Source organism: Puma concolor, chromosome E2, assembly GCF_028749965.1.
Source record: "Puma concolor isolate L17-30 chromosome E2, mPumCon1.1.hap2, whole genome shotgun sequence".
Lineage (NCBI taxonomy): Eukaryota > Metazoa > Chordata > Mammalia > Carnivora > Felidae > Puma > Puma concolor.
This window is the reverse complement of record NC_141681.1, coordinates 50,635,394-50,655,778: the sequence shown is the minus strand read 5'-3', so window position 1 is coordinate 50,655,778 and position 20,385 is coordinate 50,635,394. Positions and strand designations below refer to the sequence as shown.

The window sequence follows — 20,385 nt, the reverse complement described above, 5'->3', positions numbered from 1 at the left end:
TGAGCGGGTCTTGCATGACAAATTCACTTCAGCAGTCTGACATTCCCATGTCTTTGTATACCTTCTACAGCAGTTCTTAGCTGGGGACAATTTTGTCCCCCACCCTGGGGCATTTGGCAGTGTCCTGAGACATTTCCTATTGTTATAGCTGTTGGGGGGGGGGGGGGGGTGCAACTGGCATCTAGTGGGTAGAGGCCAGAGATGCTGCTGCAGAGATGCTACAATGCACAGGACAGCCCCCAACACCAAAGAGCTATCCAGTCCAAAATGTCAGTTGTGTCAAGGTTGAGAAAATATTTTACAACATACTTATAAAGTTCTAGCATTTTGACTTTAGCGTATATAGGATAACTTTAGGTTCAGGTTTTAGTCATTTTACTGAACCGAAGGCATTCACAGATGCTCAGTCTGAAATTGATGTTCAGTGCACTCATATCAACAAATCCACCCTACTCCAATATTATATTACTTCCACCTGATTCCATACCCTTAAGACCCACAACCATATAGATTTCTTAGGTTTCTATTGATACAAATTGTATAAAAATATTCTGGCAAGGTATAGTGTCTCCTCATGGTTATACTTTATACCTGATGGCTCCCTCCACTCCCACTACTTTCCCCTTCCCTGCAAGGATCTAGTCATGATTAACAGGTCTAGAAAAATGAGAGGCAGTAGAGAAAAGTCTTAAGGATCTAGTTTCCTGCAAGGAACCCATCTTGGGGGAGATCATAACAGGTTCTTCAGGCAAGAAAAAACTACATCAGAAGAGAGAAAAAGGCTTCCTTCTAATGGCAAAGGAGGCTCACCTAAGTTTAGAGATCAAAGGCCTCCGTTTTTTTTTGGAATCTACCCATATATTTCTCCTCAATTTTTCAGGATTCTAGTCCTTCCCTTTGATGCTCTGTACCATAAGAGAATCTACAAGTTTGTGAATCGATGTGTTATCATTCAGCTGCTTACTGAATTTGACTTTGGGTCTCCTTTTTGTTGAAAGAAAAGAAGAAAAGAAAAGAAAAAGAAAAGAAAAGAAAAGAAAAGAAAAGAAAAGAAAAGAAAAGAAAAGAAAAGAAAAGAAAAAAGAGAGAAGAGAAAAGGAAAAAGAAAGGAAGGAAGGAAGGAAGGAAGGAAGGAAGGAAGGAAGGAAGGAAGAAAAAAGCCAACTCTTTACAACAAGCCCTCAAAGTATTAATATGTAGCCAAGTTCAAATCTAAGATAGGAAAATCCTCCAGAGGCCATGAGTGTGGGCCCATGGTGTCAAGTGGGAGTTGAAACCGAATGGCCTACAAAAGCCAATGGAACTGGATACACAGCTAGAGGTTTAATCTTTATGTAGATGGGAGTCAAGGTCAGAGGAGCCAGGCACGCTGGGAGAGAGTAGTGAACTACCCAGTATTACAAAGGAAATTCTCTTTCACTGACTGTGAAGAAACAGGTAGTCCCCACTGCTACCAGCATCTTTGGACCAACCCAAAAGAACAAGATCAACCAGAAGGGCAGATACAAGAATCAAAAGGAAACCATTCTGAAATCCTGACTGAACCAGGTTTAAGTTCTGTCCTACTTGTAGTCTTTCCAGTTATGGGAGACAAATGTCTTTGGTTTAACACAGGGATTAACAGGCATTTTCTGTATAGGGCCAGAAAGTTCAGTATTTTAGGTTTTGTGGGCCAGTGTTTGTCACAACCACTAAAGTGTCACTGCAATGAGAAAACAGTCACAGATGATATATAAATGGGCATTGCTATGTTCCAATAAAGCTTTCAATACCTTGCCAAACTTTGGTTTAACCCATTACACTACAAATTACCTTGAAATGACAGGCTATCCTGGTATCCATTAAACAAAACAAAACATGCAAGGCCTAGGATTTCTCATATCTAATGCAATTTGAGGTAGCATGGACTTCACATAGCATGTGAAGGTGTGGTCCAAGAAATCAACTTGGAAACCTTTCACATTATATACATTATATATACATATATGTGTATATATATGTATGTATATATACATGTGTGTGTATATATATGTATATATGTATATGTGTGTGTGTGTGTGTGTATATATATATATATATATATATATATATATATATATATATATAAAATCTCCATTGCTGAGCAAAGCCCTTTAACCAAATAAGCATTAAATATCAGTAAAGTGACTAAGTAGAAATGATATTCAAACCTCACACAGCTTGCTTCCATCATGCTAGATGTTCCCCTATGCACATCTTTTCCTTAGGAAATCTTTGTTAAATTTTACCTCAAAACAGATGTACTTTCGTTCTCCATCTTCAAGATTTGCCCAGTTACTCTGTAAACAAGTTTTTCATCATCCCTTTTCTCCCACAGCTCAAGGTTCTCTGTTTCATGGTGTCTGGAAAGAGCCAGCTACCACCCTGATCAGAGCAAGCCAGTACTGTGGGATTCCATTCACCCAGTAGGGAAGTCTGACAAGAAGTAGGGGATGTACAAATCTCCACTGTTGGAGTTACACTAGAATCTTCTAAGCCACATGGATTTATGCCTAAGCTTCAAATATATTAATTACAAATACACAGTTACGTTCACTGTATGTATCTGTATCTTTGAATGACTACAGAATTTTTTTTTTCTTTTTACAACTGATTTCCAGGGTTCTATTCCTTAATTTTGGCCTTACATGCCACATGATGATACAAGTTTACCGTAAGAGATGTTCTTAGAAATTTTTAAAATTATATTTTACATAGCTTACTCTGCTGCTGTAAAATAACAGTATTTTACTATAAAACTGATGCTCAACGAAAAATCTGAGTTAAATACTATAAAATCTCTGAGAATCTTCCTTGCCACTATTTATGTAACGTAAATATCCCTTCACATGACTGGATGCATTAACACATTCATAGACACACACACGTTTGATTAAAGTACTTGATGTCCCTAAACTGCCTTAAACTGTTACATTCTTGTCTTGGCTTTAAGCCTTAGCCATCATTTTAATGAATGTTATTGTATATCAAAACATATTTATACAAATCCCTACTGATGAACATTTATTTCCACTTTTAAAAAATTCAGTTACAGGGCGCCTGGGTGGCTCAGTCGGTTAAGCATCCGGCTTCAACTCAGGTCATGATCTCGTGGTTTTTGAGTTCGAGCCCCGCACCGGGCTCTGTGCTGTCAGTTCAGGGCCTCCAGCTTGCCTTGGATTCTGTGTCTCCCTCTTTCTCTGCCCCTCCCCTACTCTTGCTCTTTCAAAAAATGAATAAATGTTAAAGAAAAAAAATTTAGTTAACAGCACTGATGTGCTACTGACCTTTTCTATTTGAAACTCCAAATCAGAAGTTCATATTCTACCTTCTCCAGATCAAAGGGATTCCACATTCTACATTTTGATAAATACCAGTTTCAAAACAAAAAGCCAATTATTCAATCCACTGCTAGGAAAATGTGTGAAAGTCAGTCATGCCTCAATGGTCAATGTGTTTGAGGAAATTCTCAAATTCCAACAAATAATTTTTCTTTCCTTCTTTCTCAGGGTGGGGAGAGGATGCAGTAATGGGATAGAGAACTTGACAAAAGTAATCAACTTCAAATAGCCTCTCTACCCAAGAAGTTTTGATGAAAGTAATGCTAAAACCCTTAGAAGGCAATGACGTCAAAGTCTGGATGGAAATATGGAGAATAAGACACCAATGATCAATTCAACATTTACTAAGAGATGTGTGTCATTAGTGGAACTTTGACACTTAAACCCCTGCTTTGACATTCTTGAATATAATAATCGACAGTGTTAAGGTCTTATTATTGTAAGATCAGCAATTTTTTGGTCTATGCTGTCACAAAAGGTAACTGTCTGGGATTCTATTGATTTTATGCAGACTAAGTTCAAGGCCCAATGATAAGACCCAACCTGATGAGAGGCTGGAGAAGACAGGAGCTCCTCACAACAGGGCAACGTCAAACTACCAGGAAAGACTGCAGTACTGAGTGGTCTCAGTTCAACTGTCTCCCTGAACTAATTTTATTAAGGCCAATTTTAGGTCACCTCTTCTGAATATAAATTTTTGTGAAATTCCGGAGGTGATCTCAACACAATTTTCAAATATACCATTTCCCCCATTCATTAATTTAACAAACACTGAGCAGCTCCAAAGTCCCCAGCATGTTAAGACTCTGCAGATCCAGAACAAGTCTCTGCATTTATGGAGCTTACATTCTAACGGGCATTCATTCTAGCATGTCCATCAGACTTTTGTACAAGGCCGGATAAAACTCGTCCTTTCCAAAGCCTCTCCCCTGAATAGTATCTAATAATAAAGCTCAAAGTTCAAACTGTACTTCGCTATACAACCCACAAGCATTCTCTGCTCCGTGCCCTCCTGACTACTGGGATATGTTAAGCTGGGGCTGAACACTGACTTTAGTGAAACAAACAAGTTCTTTTGAACTTTATGATTGGAAGAATTCACGGGACACTGGGGTTTTCTTTTTAAAAAATCATTTTATGCAACTATTTTCCTGTGTAGATTCTCTGTTCTTACCACTCCTATTGCTTTTGTAAGATTTATCACCGGCGTGGATTCTGTGATGAATGGTAAGGTTGGATCGCCAGCTGAAGCTCTTACCACAGGTCTCACACTTGTAAGGTTTCTCCCCTGTGTGAACTCTCTGATGAGACTGTAGCTGTGAAGAGCGACTGAAGACCTTGCCGCACACATCACATTTGTACGGTTTCTCTCCAGTGTGGACGCTCTGATGCAGCTGAAGACTTGAGGCCTGACTGAAGTGCTTACCACACTCCCCACACTTGTAGGGTTTCTCTCCCGTGTGGACCCTCTGATGCATGTCCAGATTCAAGCTCCACTTGAAGCCCTTCCCACACTCCTCACACTTGTATGGCTTTTCTCCAGTGTGCACTTTTTGATGGGCTTGCAGGTGTGAACTGCGACCAAAGCTCTTCCCGCACTCTTCACATTTAAAAGGTTTCTCTCCGCTGTGAACTCTCTGATGCGCCAGAAGATTTGAGGCCTGCCTGAATACCTTCCCACACTCCTCACAATTATATGGTTTCTCTCCTGTGTGGATTCTGCAGTGAATTTTGAGATCTGCTCTACGACTGAATCCCTTCCCACACTCTTCACATTTGTGTGGCTTCTCTCCGGTGTGGATCAGCTGGTGAATCTGAAGTCGGGAACTCTGATTGAAGCCCTGCCCGCATTCGTCACACTTGTAAGGTTTCTCCACGCTGTGGGCCTTCAGATGGATTTGAAGATATGAACTCTGACTGAAGCCCTTCCCACATACCTCACATTTGTAGGGTTTCTCCCCTGTGTGGACTACCAGATGAACTTGATAATGGGAGTTCCTCCTGAAGCTCTTCCCACACTCATTGCATTTGTATGGTTTTTCTCCTGTATGGACTCTCTGATGGGCTTGAAGATTTGAACTCAGAGTAAAGCCTTTACCACACACATTACATATGTAGGATTTCTCTCCAGTGTGGACTCCCTGATGGGCCTGAAGACTTGAAGGCCGACTAAAGCCTTTACCACATTCCTCACATTTGTAGGGCTTTTCTCCTGTGTGGACTCTCTGATGAATGTATAGATTTGAGCTACAAATGAAGCCCTTCCCACACTCCTCACATTTGTATGGTTTCTCTCCTGTATGGACTCTCTGATGGGATTGAAGATGTGAATTCCGACTGAAGCTTTTACCACACGCATCACATCTGAATGGTTTCTCCCCAGTGTGGACCCTCTGATGGTCCTGCAGATGAGAGGCCTGACTGAAGGCCCTCCCACACTCCTCACAACTATACGGTTTTTCTCCTGTGTGGACTTTGCAATGAACAGTAAGTGCTGATCTACGACCAAAGGCTTTCCCACAGTCCTCACATTTGAATGGCTTCTCTACAGTGTGGACATTCTGATGGGTTTGCAGAAGTGAGTTCTGACTGAATCCCTTGCCGCACTCACCACACGTATAGCCTTTCTGTCCCACGTGAACTCTCTGATGAATACGAAGAACTGAGCTATAACGGAAGCCTTTCCCACACTCACTACATGTATGAGACTTCACCTTTGAGTGTAACTGTTTATGAAGATCAAAGGTGGAGAGGTCACTGAAGGTTTTTTCACATTCATTACATCGGTAAGGTTTCTGTCCTGTGTGAATCACACTATCCTGGTTCAATGCTGAAACCTTCATGCCGTCTTTCTCATAATCATCGTGGCAATAAGATTTGTCACTTCTGTGTATCCCATGATTAAGGGGATGTGAAATCCAACCGATCGCGTCAACATCTTGTTTACACCGACACAGATGATTTTTCATGGAAATTTGCTGATATCTGTTCTGATAACTCTGCGACTCAGTCAAAGACGTTTTCCTCCAAGAGTCCTGGACTCTCAGCATTGGAAACTCTGAGTTTTCAGTACCACTGGGACCAGCCACTTTACAATTTAGCATACAGTTCTCATCTTCAGAAATTTGAATAGACAGTCCCGCTCCAAGCTGGCAGGGGGAATCACCCTGCTTGTGAAACTGAGAACTATTTCTCATAGAGTTCTGCCATCTGGTTAGGTCACTTGCGATGTGTTGCCAGATTTGCCAGCAGGAAAGCTCTTCACGTGGTTCTCTGTCTTGAAGAGTCCTCAGCTCACTTTGACTGTTCCCTCCTATAGGGACAGAATTCAGACATGAGGACAAGTGAAAGCACGGTTCAGAGTCAAGATTTCACACTTAGGACACAGTACAAGACTTTACTGAACCTCAGGATGGTCTGGCTTATCTTTTTCACCACGTATGAAATACTCTGGCTTATATACTGATAGAAACCAAGAGGTAGTCCATTAAACTCCCAACCGCTTAGCATCAATGAAACCTACTTGAAACAAAATTACTGCCATCTGACATACCATTTAAATCATGTCAGAAATGACATGTCTTTCCCACCACAATGCATGATCAGTAAGGACAAGCGTGTTGCAGTGTTGACAGCTTTTGACAGTGCGTCGCAGTTAGCAGGCACTCAAGAAGCGCATGCATAGATGAATCCCAGTTTGAGGTCTGAGATGATGATGATGATGATGATGATGATGATGATGATGATTAGAATTAGAATTATAAATCCCAGTTTAAGTGTGAACAGGACAGAGGAGCCAAAGAACTTTTACAAGTATTTGAAGTAAGAAAAGAAGGGGCACCTGGGTGGCTCAGTCGGGTGAGTGTCCGACTTCAGCTCAGGTCATGATCTCATGGTTTTTGAGTTCGAGCCCCGCATCAGGCTCTTTGCTGACAGCTCAGAGCCTGGAGTCTGCTTTGGATTCTGGGTCTCCCTCTCTCTCTGCCCCTCCCCTGCTCACACTCTTGTCTCTGTTTCTCTCTCTCAAAAATAAACAAACATTAAAACAAAAAAAAATTGAAATGGGTGCCTGGATGGCTCAGTCGGTTAAACAACCGACTTTGGGTTGGGTCATGATTTCATGTTCGTGGGTTCGAGCCCCACCTCAGGCTCTCTGCAGACAGCGCGGAGCCCGGACCCTGCTTTGGATTCTGTGTCTCTGTCTCTCTCCACCGCCCCCCGCTTGTGCTCTCTCTTTCAAAAATAAACATTTAAAAACATTTTTGAGGGGTGCCTGGGTGGCTCAGTTGGTTAAGTGTCCAACTTCGGCTCAGGTCATGATCTCACGGTTTGTGGGTTCGAGCCCCACATCAGGCTCTGTGCGGATAGCTCAGAGCCTAGAGGCTGCTTCAGATTCTGTGTCTCCCCCTCTCTCTGCTTCTCCCCTGCTTATGCTCTGCCTTTCTGTCTGTCAAAAATAAATGTTTAAATAAATAAGTAAATAAAAATTAAAAACAATAAAAATAAAACATTTTTCGAAATAAGAAAAGGACGGGTAAATACAGATTACTAAGAAAGTGAAAGGCGGCACCAGAGGCAGCAGTACACCAAGGGGGTACTGAGGAGAAAATCAAAGGTGCTAAAGAAAGAAAAGCATGAAGACTTATGCACTAGATCCTTCTGAGACTTTTGTATTATCTAAAATTTTTTTTTAATGTTTTTATTTTTTGAGAGAGAGAGAGAGAGAGAGAGAGAGAGAGAGCGAGCGAGCTCACGCGCATGAGCAGGGGAGGAGCAGAGAGAGGGCGAGACACAGAATCCGAAGCAGGCTCCAGGCTCCGAGCTGTCAGCACAGAGCCCAACACAGGGCTCAAACTCACCAGCCGTGAGATCATGGATGACCTGAGCCGAAGTCGGACACCTAACTCACTGAGCCACCCAGGCACCCCTGTACTATCTCTCTAAATATACCCTAATCACCCTCCCCACACTACCCTGCCAAGTAAGAATCAAATTTAGAGGCCAGGGACGAATGCCGACTCTTTGAAGACAGCGTGGAAAAATTTTGGATATAGATCCATTGGTCTTCAACAAGAATAATTTTCAAAGTGAAGAATGGTTTCTTAGTGAGCTGGGAAATCAATTCCATAGCTTACAATATTTAGAAGAAACAGATCAGAAACGATTAGAGAATCATTACAAGCAATAAAGGTGTCATTATATGAAACGCCTTCAAAAGTCATACATTTAAATACATACACAAACACAATGTCTGAGGTAACAACGTTAAGATCCACTTCTTATTATACATGTGGATTTTGGAAGCAGCAAATGGAATGCAGTTGGGCAAATCTTTCAAGGGAAAGGCAAACACAAGCTTGCTATTTTCTGAGACCTTTCATTCTCTGATACAAGAGACACAGAAACTGAATATTTTCCCTTCTATGGAGGAGCTGCCTAACTGGACAGAAGAATCCACAATTAAAAAAACAATTCCTCCCCAAATGAATATGCTCTGCTACTAATGGAAAGTCACAGGGAAAGAATGTTATTCAGTTTGGTTATAATGACAGTGCTGCAGGTTCTGTATAGGTTTCTGTACAAGTTGGTGTGGGTCAATTTGTACAGAAAGGCAAACACACACATGCACACGCACATATACCAGGGGCACCAGAAACAGCAGAATTAGGTCAGGAATTCATTTAAAGACAAAAACTGGTTTGCAATATCCCCTATTCACGTGGATCTGTTCACCACCTATCAGCTATCTCCATTGAAGGCAGGTTTCCTTCTAAAGGAACTCATTCATTTATTCAACAAATATTTACAGATCCCCTGCCATGTACCAGGACTGTTCTAAGCACTAAGGATAGTGAACAAGAAACAGAAAAATCCCCCCACTTTTAAAAATTACACTCCAGTGAGGAGAGAAAGGTAATAAGCAATGAACAAAAATGTATGTGAGGTGAGGACCAGGGCTCAGACACAAAATAAAGCAGGGCACAGAGAGTAGAAAGGGGAAGCATTTTCAACAGGGTGGTCAGAGCCCAACATGATATTAAAACTGAGTGACCCAAAAGAAGGAGAGAAGGGGCCTGAAGGATTGGAGGTGGAAAAGTATTCCAGGCAGAGAGAAGAACGAGTGAAGGGCTCTGAGGCAGAAGCTTCCTTTGCGGGTCTGGGGAACGGCAGAGAGGACGCTGTAGGCAGAAAAGATGGGGCAAGAGGGAGGACAGATGTATTCGGAAAGGCAGAGGGGGATGAACGGCAGACCACAGAGGACGTTCTGGAGGCTGTTGTCAGTGGTTCTCATTCTACGTAAATGAAGCCGTAAAAGAATTCTGAACAGAAGACTAGCCTAACCTGGCCTGAAGTTACAAAGGATCACTCTGGCTGCTACTTGAAGAACAGACTATAGGAGGAGTCACACAATCCAGGAAAGAGCTGTGGCAACTTGGACACGGGCAACAACACAGGGGTGGCGAGAAACAACAAGGATGGTCAGGAAACGGAGAACTCACACGTGCTTGGTTCTTACCCACATTTCTCTCCATCTGGGCTGCGGTCTTCATCGACCAAAGCTTCTCTTCTCTTTCTATACGCCATTTATCTTGTTTCAAGGATTGGTGTCCTAAGAACATGCAAAGTCACGAGTTAGAACGAACACATGAGAGGGGCGCCTGGGTGGCTTAGTCAGTTAAACGGCCAACTTCAGCTCAGGTCATGATCTCACAGTTCATGAGTTCGGGCCCCGCATCGGGCTCAGCGCTGACAGCCTGGAGCCTGCTTCAGATTCTGTGTGTGTCTCTCTCTGCCCTCCCCCCACTCTTGCTCTGTCTCTCTCTCTCTCTCTCAAAAACAAATAAACGTTAAAAAAAAATTAAAAACAAAGAACGCACACACGAGGGCTAAAATTTACTGGAAACTTTTTGAGTTCCAACTGCATATTCGAGGTATCGAAAGTTGTGTTTTTCCAACCTGTTTTAAATCATGACCCAAAAGCTAAATACATAGCATTTATTTCATGACCCAAATACATACCTAAAGATATGTACTGTTGAAACAACGTTTGAATGCTCTATTTCTGACCAATGTCCGTGTTCACTAAATCCCTCCCACTAGCCCTCACACACTCCTGCACTCAGCCAGTTTTTGCTGCAATGCGTCCTCAGAAGCTGATATCCTCTACCTTATTTATTTCATTCAAAGGTGCTCACAGACCTCAATAAACCAGTTTTATAATGCATTAATGGGATAGGAGTGAAATCTGAAATCGAATAGGCAAAGCGTAGCAGTATACATAGTCCATTTATAGTTCTTTACCAAACCCAAATAAAAAAGACCTGAAAGATCCCGTTCAGAAAGACCAGAGACATCCTGTGTCCCGTAGGAAATGGAAAAGTTCAATCCCCAAACTCAGAGAACCATCTCAAGAGCCCCCAAAGGTCACAAAGATACTCCAGAGGGGGGCTGTCCTCACCCACGGAGACCAGGTTCCTGAAGTTTTCTAACATCACATCCTGGTACAGCTTCCTCTGGGCAGAGTCCAGCAGTCCCAGCTCCTCCTCTGTGAAGGCCACTGCCACATCCCTGAACGTCACTGCCTCCTACGACAAACACACACAACCTCCATCTTACACCCGATGTCCACTGAGAGAGGTGGGAAGGATGGGGGGGAAGCTGCTCTGGCCCCTGAGCAATGTGTAGGTTTCCCAGCGCCACTCCTACCCTACCAGTGCCACACGCAGATTTCCCACAGCCTCGTCACAAGTGCTGCTATGAGGGGCACCTGGGCGGCTCAGTCGGTTACACATTCGACTTGATTTCAGCTCACTCACGGTATTTTGGGTTCGAGCCCTGCATCAGGCTCTGCACGGACAACGCGGAACCTGCTTGGGATTCTCCCTCTCTCTCTGCCCCTAGCCCACTCACACTCTCTCAAAATAAATACAGAACCTTAAAAAAAAAAAAAAAAAAAAAAAGTGTTGCTATGGAAAGGAAAGCTTGTCTATTCACCCGGCCCTCTCAGTGAACACTATAAAAAGCAAACTCCCTAGAATTTGAATCGCTGTATCCTACACTAAAAAGGTTTTACTTTTTAACTAACGTTGCCAATTACCCCAGGAACATTTAACAGTTTAGCCGCAGCACTGTTTGATGGCACCTGCCGTCCCACTGAGGTGGGATCAGGTGAGGAGCAGCATTCTATGTGGAAATAATCCAAAGGGCATGCCAGGTCCCTGAATGAAACACTCTCTCCTCCTGTACCTGTCTTCACTTGAACACGACACTCTGCCTCCAGATCCCTGGTTTTCTTGTGCGAACTTAAGCAAGTACCTTTTTCCCAACCCCTTTTCTTTATATTTAAAATGAAGATGGGGATGCCTGGGTGGTTCAGTCAGTTAAGCGTCCTACTCTTGATTTTGATTTTGGCTCAGGTCATGATCTCGTGGTTTGTGAGTTCAAGCCCCACATCGGGCTCTGTGCTGACCGCTCAGAGCCTGGAGCCTGCTTCGGATTCTGTGTCTCCCTCACTCTCTGCCCCTCTCCTGCTAGCTCCCACTCACTGTCTCAAAAATAAATAAATGTTAAAAAAATTTTTTTTAACAAATTTAAAAGACAAATAAAAACTAAAGAGAGAAGAACTTATGTCCAGCCTTGGAGGACTAAAAGGACATTTTTAACAGCAAAAAAGGCAAGCCCTACTCACCTTGAACAAGCTCATTTTCTCTTTCCTTCTGGAGAAACAGAATCCTAGGAAGACAGACTGAGAAAGGAGAAAGAAGTCAGTGGCAATCAGTCAGGTACGTCATTAACCTAGGGGACGGCTCACTGTGAATCAGCAAGGGCACTCCTTCCTCGGCACGGCGCAGGTGAACAAGCCTTCACAGGCAGAATGAGACATGTATACCAGTTACCCGCCCTCTAGCCCTTCCATAGTAGTTCAAGGAACACCTGCCCAACCACAAAAATGGCTCCACCACAGTGCCCCTGTAGCTTTCGCTACAGGGAATCCCCGTAGGAATTCTTATCCCGGGTATGATAGATATTGAGACCGCACCAGTAAGAGTTGGCTCTGGAGTCAGTGTGCATGGGCTGAAATCCCAGCTAGGCTATTCAGTAGCAGTGTCATCTTGGGCAGATCATTAACATCTCTCTGCCTCGATTTTGTCATGTGCAAGTGGGGGAGAATAACGCTACCAACGTCCTGGGACCACGGAAGAGGTGGAAAGCTCCCAGAGCCCTTCCAGTTCCTTATTTCTTTGCAAATGCAGGGACACATTCTGCAGAATAAGACTCTACAGTTTAGATTCTCTCTACCGAGAGAATATTGTTAAAATACACAGAGATCAAAGGTTGTCACTCTGTCGGGTGAGAGTCTTATTAACTGCTCCACATCTCCGGTTGTCTTCCTAATAATCTGAAACCTCAACGACAATATTTAGAGAGACATGGCCAACTTTTTATAAAAGTTACAAAAATAAGTGAAGTTTCTTTCTTTTTTTCTTAATGTTTATTATTTATTTTTGAAAGAGACAGAGAGAGAGTCTGGGCAGAGAGAGAGGGAGACACAGAATCCAAAACAGCCTCCAGGCTCCGAGCTGTCAGGACACAGCCTGAAGCAGGGCTGGATCTCACAGATCGTGAGATCGTGACCTGAGCCGAAGTCAGATGCTTAACCCACTGAACCACCCAGGCACCCCAAGTGAAGTTTCTTTTTAAGCAGGAAGTGCACTTTTGACAAGTATGCATGGAGATAAAGAAAACTAATAAAACCCAAGCTTCTACAACAAAAAAGAGGTTGACAGTCCTGACCTAATTTAAATAAAAAAGACAGACATCTGAGTTGTAACCATACTGTTATAAATAAAAGAATGTGTAAGAAATAAATAGGTAGGAAGAAAAAGCTCCCCCTCTGGCAGAAGGCAAGGTAAAAAAAGTAGAATGAAAGAAAGATAGTTAGAAAATCATCAATGGATGCCAAAAAATGGTGAAAGTTTGGGAATAAATAAATAAAATATTAACCGCAAAAGGGAAAACAGGAACCTGGCAGACACCTTACCCAAGAAAACAAATTTGACACCAGCAGTTGGGTCAAACCAACAAACTGACAGGTGCCTCCCGTGATGCACCAAGAAGGTGGCCTTACCACTGACTTCTGTAGCATCCCTGTTGCTAATGTACAGCCTGAATCAAATCATAAACAAACATCAGATAAACCAAAAAAGAGGGACATTCTACAAAATAATTTGCCAATATTCTTCAAGAATACCATCATCTAAATTACATAAATGAAGTCTGAGGAATTATTCTATCTTTTTGTTTTAGGTAACCTTTAAAAAATTTTTTTAAACGTTTAATGTTTAATGTTTATTTTAATGTTTAATGGGGCAGGGGGGAAGCAGAGACACAGGCAAAGAGAAAATCCGAAGCAGGCTCCAGGCTCCAGGCTCCAAGCTGTCAGCACAGAGCCCGACGCGGGGTTTGAACTCACGGACTGTGACATCATGACCTGACTCGAAGTCGGACGCTTACCCAACTAGCCATCCAGGTGCCCCAAGGTTTAAAAAAAAATTTTTTTTAATGTTTATTTTTGAGAGAGAGAGAGACAGCATGTGAGCAGGGGAGGAGAAGAGAGAGAGGGAGACACAGAATCTGAAGCAAGCTGCAGGCTCTGAGCTGTCAGTACAGAGCCTGACATGCGGCATGAACCCACAAACCAAGAGATCATGACCTGAGCCGAAGTCAGACACTCAACTGACCGAGCCACCCAAGGCACCCCAAGTTTTAAGTAATCTTTATATCCAACCAGGGGCTCAAACTCATAACTCCAAAATCTGGAGTCGCATGCTCTACAGACTGAGCAAGCCAGGCGCCCCAGAATCATTCTAGAATAAAGACTAACAAAACAAAAACTAAGTTCAACGCATATCACAGGACTGAACCCTGAACTAAAAAAAGGAAATTGCTCTCAAAGACTTTCTTGGAAAAACTGAAAAAAACTGAAATTTGTACTGTGGATTAGATAACAGTACATTATTATCATAATTAATTCCATATTGATCAGTCTATAGCTCGCTCTCAAATGTGTTTTTTTTCCAGCAAAAAAACATAACAATATACAAGTATGATAAAGCTGTGAAAGAGAAAAAAAAGGGGGAGGCCTTGAAAGCTAACAGCAGCAAACAGCTAGAGCTTGGTGTTTGCCACCGATCAGTGAGACTCTGACAGGGCCACTCAGTGACCATGATGAACAGGAAGAGGACAAGACACAGGATGCCTGGGTGGCTCAGTCAGTTAAGAGTCCAACTTTGGCTCAGGTCATGATCTCACAGTCCAGGAGTTCAAACCCTGCGTTGGGCTCTGTGCTGACAGCTCAGAGCCTGGAGCCTGCTTCAGATCCTTTGATTCCTCTGCCCCTCCCCTGCTCGTGCTCTCTCTCTCACTCTCAAAAATAAACATTAAAAAAATTTTTTTTAAAAAAGGATGAGACGCTTTGTAACACAGACACAAAGACATTCTTTGTTGTAGCCCACCCCCAGCTAACATGAGTGACTAGTTTATTAATAGTGACAATTGCAGTCTCATTTTGTTTCTCCCATCTACTAGACAAAAATTATTACAACATTCAGTCATCAAATTGCTTCTGCTGCCTGACAGCATCCAAACCAGATCAAACTCTCACTGCTTAAAACTCCCCAACTCAGTTAACACAAGGCAAAAACCCTGTAAGCAGCCCCACTTAATAGCCTCTTACTAAGACACCCTGGGTGTGTGGGCTTCCTTGCTTCCACAAGCTGAAACCAACCTAATGCTTTGATTACAGAGACGTCCCTGGTGGTTTGGGGCTGACACTCACTGACAGAGCAAATAGGCAAAATATAAGTTAGTAACTGATGAATCCGATGAAGATATGAGACTTCGTTATGCTATTTTTGCAACTTTTCTAGAAGTTTGAAGGTACATAAAAAGAAAAAGTGAGGGGTGCCTGGGTGGCATAGTTGGTTAAGTGTCCAACTCTTGATTTCAGCTCAGGTCGTGATCTTGCGGTCCCTGAGTTCAAGTCCCACATCGGGCTCTATCTGCACTGACAGTGTGAAGCCTGCCTGGGATTCCCTCTCTCTCTCTCTCTCTCTCTCTTTCTCAAAAATAAATAAACATTTAAAAAATATATTTTAAAAAAAAGGTGAAAGAAAATAGGAAATAGTCATAGCTATAAGAACAGTAATGGGGCTCCTGGGTGACTCAGTCGGTTAAGCGTCTGACTTCGGCTCAGGTCATGATCTCACAGTTCGTGAGTTCGAGCCCTGCATCGGGCTCTGTGCTGATGGTGCAGAGCCTGCTTGGGATTTTCTCTCTCTCTCTCTCTCTGCCCCTCCCCCACTCACGCTCTGTCTCTCAAAACCAAACGTTAAAAAAAAAAAAGAACAGTAATAATAGCAGTAGTTCTGATAAAGGTGAGTATAGCAAAAATATCTTATGTTAACAGTAACTACTAGCTGATCTTCAAACTCCCGGAAGAATTTCTCTATTACAAAAGATGGCAACAAATTCACTCCCCAATTACACACATCCTCCAATTCCCTCCAGTTTGACTCTACACTTGCCAGCTGCCTTCTGCTCAAGTCAATACACTGCAAGCAGACACGACAGCTGACAAGAACGAGTCCAGGGAGAAACCACTGGACTGAGCTGGGCTATGGTGTACCCAGCTCAGTTTTATCTGTGACCTCCAGCAAGGTCCATTTTCCAGGTCTCAGCTTCCAGACAAGTCTTTTCCTGAGCTTCTGGAATTTTCACATGCACAGGAATCTCCCCAGAATCTTGCTGGAATGCAGATTCCTGGGCCCCATGGGCAGAAAGTTTAAATAAAAGGTCTCAGAAGGCGCTCAAGGATGAGCATTTCTACCCAAGTGATGCCAAGGCCACTGCTCTGTGGGCCACAGTTTCAGGAGCACTGCAGTATCCCATCTGGACCAAAGAAAGCAACCTCCACTAAACACAAATATACATAGAGCAACCAGACAGGCTAAAATGTTGTTGTTGTTACTGTTACATTCCAAGGTTATAGGTAGTTAACATTTGTATTTATATGCATTTCTGTATTTTCCATAATGATTAGGTTACTTCTATGATATAAGTATTATTTAGGGGCGACTGGATGGCTCAGTTGGTTAAGTGTTTGACTTTGGCTCAGGTCATGATCTCACAGCTCGTGAGTTCGAGCTCCACATCAGGCTCTGTGCTGACGGTGCAGAGCTTGCTTGGGAATTTCTCTCTCTCTCTCTCTCTCTCTCTGCCCCTCCCCCACTTGTGCTTGCTCTCTCTGATACGTGAACTTTTAAAAATTAAAAAATATGTATATTATTTAAAACAAATGACACAGACCAAAAATCTACTTTAGAGATTTCGGACACCGAGGTGCCTCAGTAGGTTAAGCATCAGATTCTTGGGTTTCAGCTCAGGTCATGATCTCATGGTTTGTGGGATCAAGACCTAAGCAGGGCTCGGCGCTGATAGCAGGGAGCCTGCTTGGGATTCTCTCTCCCTCTCCCCCTCCCCCACCTGCACGCACGCACTCTCAAAATAAATACACTTAAAAAACGGTTTAAGGGGCGCCTGGGTGGCGCAGTCGGTTAAGCGTCCGACTTCAGCCAGGTCACGATCTCGCGGTCCGTGAGTTCGAGCCCCGCGTCAGGCTCTGGGCTGATGGCTCAGAGCCTGGAGCCTGTTTCTGATTCTGAGTCTCCCTCTCTCTCTGCCCCTCTCCCGTTCATGCTCTGTCTCTCTCTGTCCCAAAAATAAATAAACGTTGAAAAAAAAAAAAAACTTAAAAAAACAAACAAACAAACAAAAAAAACGGTTTAAAAAAATACAAGAAATTCTTAGAATACCCTAAACCTTGCTCTCAAGGTCCCTGCAGTCAAGTCCCAAAATGTTTTCACAATGATTCTAGCCAGTCCCTTATGCTCAAGGAGAATATATCAAAGAGATTCATGAACTCAGGTGATGGCTTCAGAATGTCCCGCTCTGCCTCCTACTACCTGGATGCCCATGAACAAATGGGCTATGTTCTCCACCTCAGTCTCTCCTCATCTTTAAAGTAGGAAAAACATGGGGGCACGTAGGTCCGTGAAGCATTTGACTTTGGTTCAGGTCATGATGCCCAAGGTTCATGGGTTCCAGCCCCGTGTCGGGCTCTGTGCTGACAGCTCAGAGCCTGGAGCCTGCTTCGGATTCTGTGTTTCCCTCTCTCTCTGCCCCTCTTCCTGCTCCTGCTCTGTCTCTCTTAAAAGTAAATTAAAAATATTTTTTAAAAAAATTTTTTAAGTAGGAAAAACAGCAGTACTTCAAAGAGCCATTGTGTGAGGGGGGAATGTGTTCATCTGTGTAAAGCTTTTAGAATGGAACTCTGCAATGAAGGCTCAATTGTAATCATCACCGATGCCCAAGTGCGTGTCCCACACTTTCTCCAGTTTACGTGACTATCTTGGTAGAAGAATGGCAAGTCCTACTCACGTGGGGCTCTGTTGCCTCCTCCCTGCAGTGCTTGTTGAGAAGTCAGGGCTGGGGAAGGAAAGGAGGTTGTGAAATACCAGTATTCTTTCCATTCCCAATATATCACATTCCCCGGTATCAACTAGAAGCAACCCTCTCCTTCCAAAAAAAGGTCAGGAGTCCAGGACAATTCAGCATCCTGGGCTCGCAGAGTCTGAGAAACAGGCGCTTCTCGGATAATTACAGTAGTATTAATAACCACAACACTCCCGCCAGGTAGTTTTAAATCTTTTGCTTGTACTATCTTGGTTTTCTCCCCACGGCACTGTATTAGGAAGGTATTACTTTTACTCCCCTTTTACAAAACAGCAAACCAAGTCATAGAGGGATTAAGTAACTCACCCAATGCGATACCGCATGAAGAGGGGGTAGGTCGTAGGTGGGGAGCCAGGACACAGGTGCAGAGAGCCCGGGACACCCTCTAACCCGGAGAAGCACAACCAGAACCCGCCCCATCCCGGGCACTTCCCCAACGCGAAGAAGCTCCGCCCAGGAGAACGCAAATCACCCCCCCCTCGGCTATCTAACCTCCGTTTTTAGCCGCTGCTCCTCTTTCTCTCCCAATGAAAGCCTGGTGGCTGCTGGCCCCGGGTGCGTTCCGGGGAAGTTTGAACGGGTCGTGAACAGCGGACCTGAAACCCTACAATCAGAGAAAAGATGGCTGCTACGGCGTCCTCCTGGGGCGGAAGTTCCTGCGGTCACCGGAGCTCCTGGACTACACTTCCCAGAATTCACCAGCACCACCGTGTTGAATGGAAGTACCTGCGACTACTCGGAGTTCCTGGACTACACTTCCCAGAATGCCGCAGGGAAAAACGTTTACAGCCGGGGCTTACAGTCGCTGCGGAGTGCGAGACTATACGGAGGTCTGGACCGCAGGGGCCAACCTGTGTCGCGCTGCGGCTACGGTGACAACAAGGCTCTCCAGGCTACCCTTCGCCTAAGGTCGTAGCGGAAAACAGACAAAGCCACGCCCCTGATACGGAAGTGCTCGACTATTCTATTTCACTTCCAGGGATCCCTGAGAGGGTCTCCTGCAGTTGCCTTGCCATTTTAGCACGTCATCTCAGCACTTAGAAGAGTGTAGATTCTGTTCACGAAAAGCCGAGAAGCTAAGTAGCACTTTCGATATGCTCAAGGGACTAAAGCACGTAAATCCTTTTTTTTTTTTTTTTTTTTTTTTTTAACCACAGATGCTTCCTAGTAAACCCCAAAGAACTCCACCATAGGAATAGGAGCAAAAGGAAACTGGGCCTTCATTGGCAAACGTTAAATCAGCTCAGTCCTTGAAACTGCATGAAAGTGAATTGTTGGCATCTTCTGACCCTTGCAGAAGCGAGTGGAAATCCTTTGTACGGGAAGATGTCGGTCATCATCCTAAGCCTCAAATTATTCCTATCATTATAAAATTTGTCATATCAGTATTAGGCCAAGTGAACTTTAAGGGGGAAAAACATTACTTGGCATAGGGCCACTTTGTAATGATAAAAGTTTCAAGGTACCAGAAACTAATAACTTCAGTTTGTATTTTATAAAGCGAAAATTGAACTATGACAGAGAAAGATTCAAACTCAGTTGGAACTGGAGATTTTAACAGGTACACACATGGGGGGGGAAATGTTGAGCCTTAAATGCATGTATTAAAATAGAGGAGAAGCTGAAAATCCCTCCGGAGAAAAACTAATCTCAGAAATTTAATTAACGCATAACAAAACCAAAGAAAGCAGATAGAAGAAAATAAGAGCAGATTAGTGAACTACCAACAAAATTAAGTGGATCCCGCCTTCCACAGAAGGTCAAAAGATCACCCCGTGGGGAAAGCAATGAAATTGATAAAAGTATGGTGAGAATGATTTTTTTTTTTTAATTTTTATTTTTGGGACAGAGAGAGACAGAGCATGAACGGGGAAGGGGCACAGAGAGAGGGAGACACAGAATTGGAAACAGGCTCCAGGCTCCGAGCCATCAGCCCAGAGCCCGACGCGGGGCTCGAACTCACGGACCGCGAGATCGTGACCTGGCTGAAGTCGGACGCTTAACCGACTGCGCCACCCAGGCGCCCCAAGAATGATTTTTAAAAAAGACATATATGAAAAATAGCAAGTATCAGAAATTAAAGAGAACATCATGAGATACTATGATGATATTGTAAACACCTTTATAAAAATATATTTGTAGAGGTGTCTGGGTGGCTCAGTCAGTTGAGCGTCCAATTCTTGATTTTGGCTCAGATCATGATCCCAGGGTCATGGAATCAGGCCTGGCATCAGCTCTGAGCTGAGTGTGAAACCTGCTTAAGATTCTCTCTCTTCCTCTGCCCTTCTCCCCTGCTTGTACTACTTTCTCTAACAACAACTATATATATATATATATATATATATATATATATATATATGTACATATATTTCTGTGAAATATATAGATGTATGTGTGTATATGTATATGTATATATGTAATACTTGATGAAATGACAGAAACTTCACTTGCC

General features: G+C 43.4%; 1 protein-coding gene across 5 annotated transcripts; it reads right to left on the bottom strand.

The window, feature by feature from the left end:
- Positions 1–4,473: 4,473 nt before the first annotated feature.
- Positions 4,474–18,571, bottom strand: LOC112851400 (uncharacterized). 5 transcript variants are annotated; one of them, XM_025914938.2, is made up of 6 exons: positions 18,426–18,571; positions 17,859–17,906; positions 12,049–12,105; positions 10,819–10,945; positions 9,877–9,969; positions 4,474–6,672 (listed from the first exon to the last, which is right to left on the bottom strand). In XM_025914938.2, exons 3-6 carry the CDS (start codon positions 12,061–12,063, stop codon positions 4,490–4,492), a joined length of 2,418 nt encoding a protein of 805 aa, XP_025770723.1. In that variant the 5' UTR covers positions 12,064–12,105; positions 17,859–17,906; positions 18,426–18,571; the 3' UTR covers positions 4,474–4,489. The 5 variants fall into 5 exon arrangements, with proteins under 5 accessions (XP_025770723.1, XP_086546126.1, XP_086546127.1 ...); XM_086690000.1 differs by lacking the exon at positions 18,426–18,571 and adding an exon at positions 18,240–18,381; XM_086690001.1 differs by lacking the exon at positions 12,049–12,105.
- Positions 18,572–20,385: the final 1,814 nt, after the last annotated feature.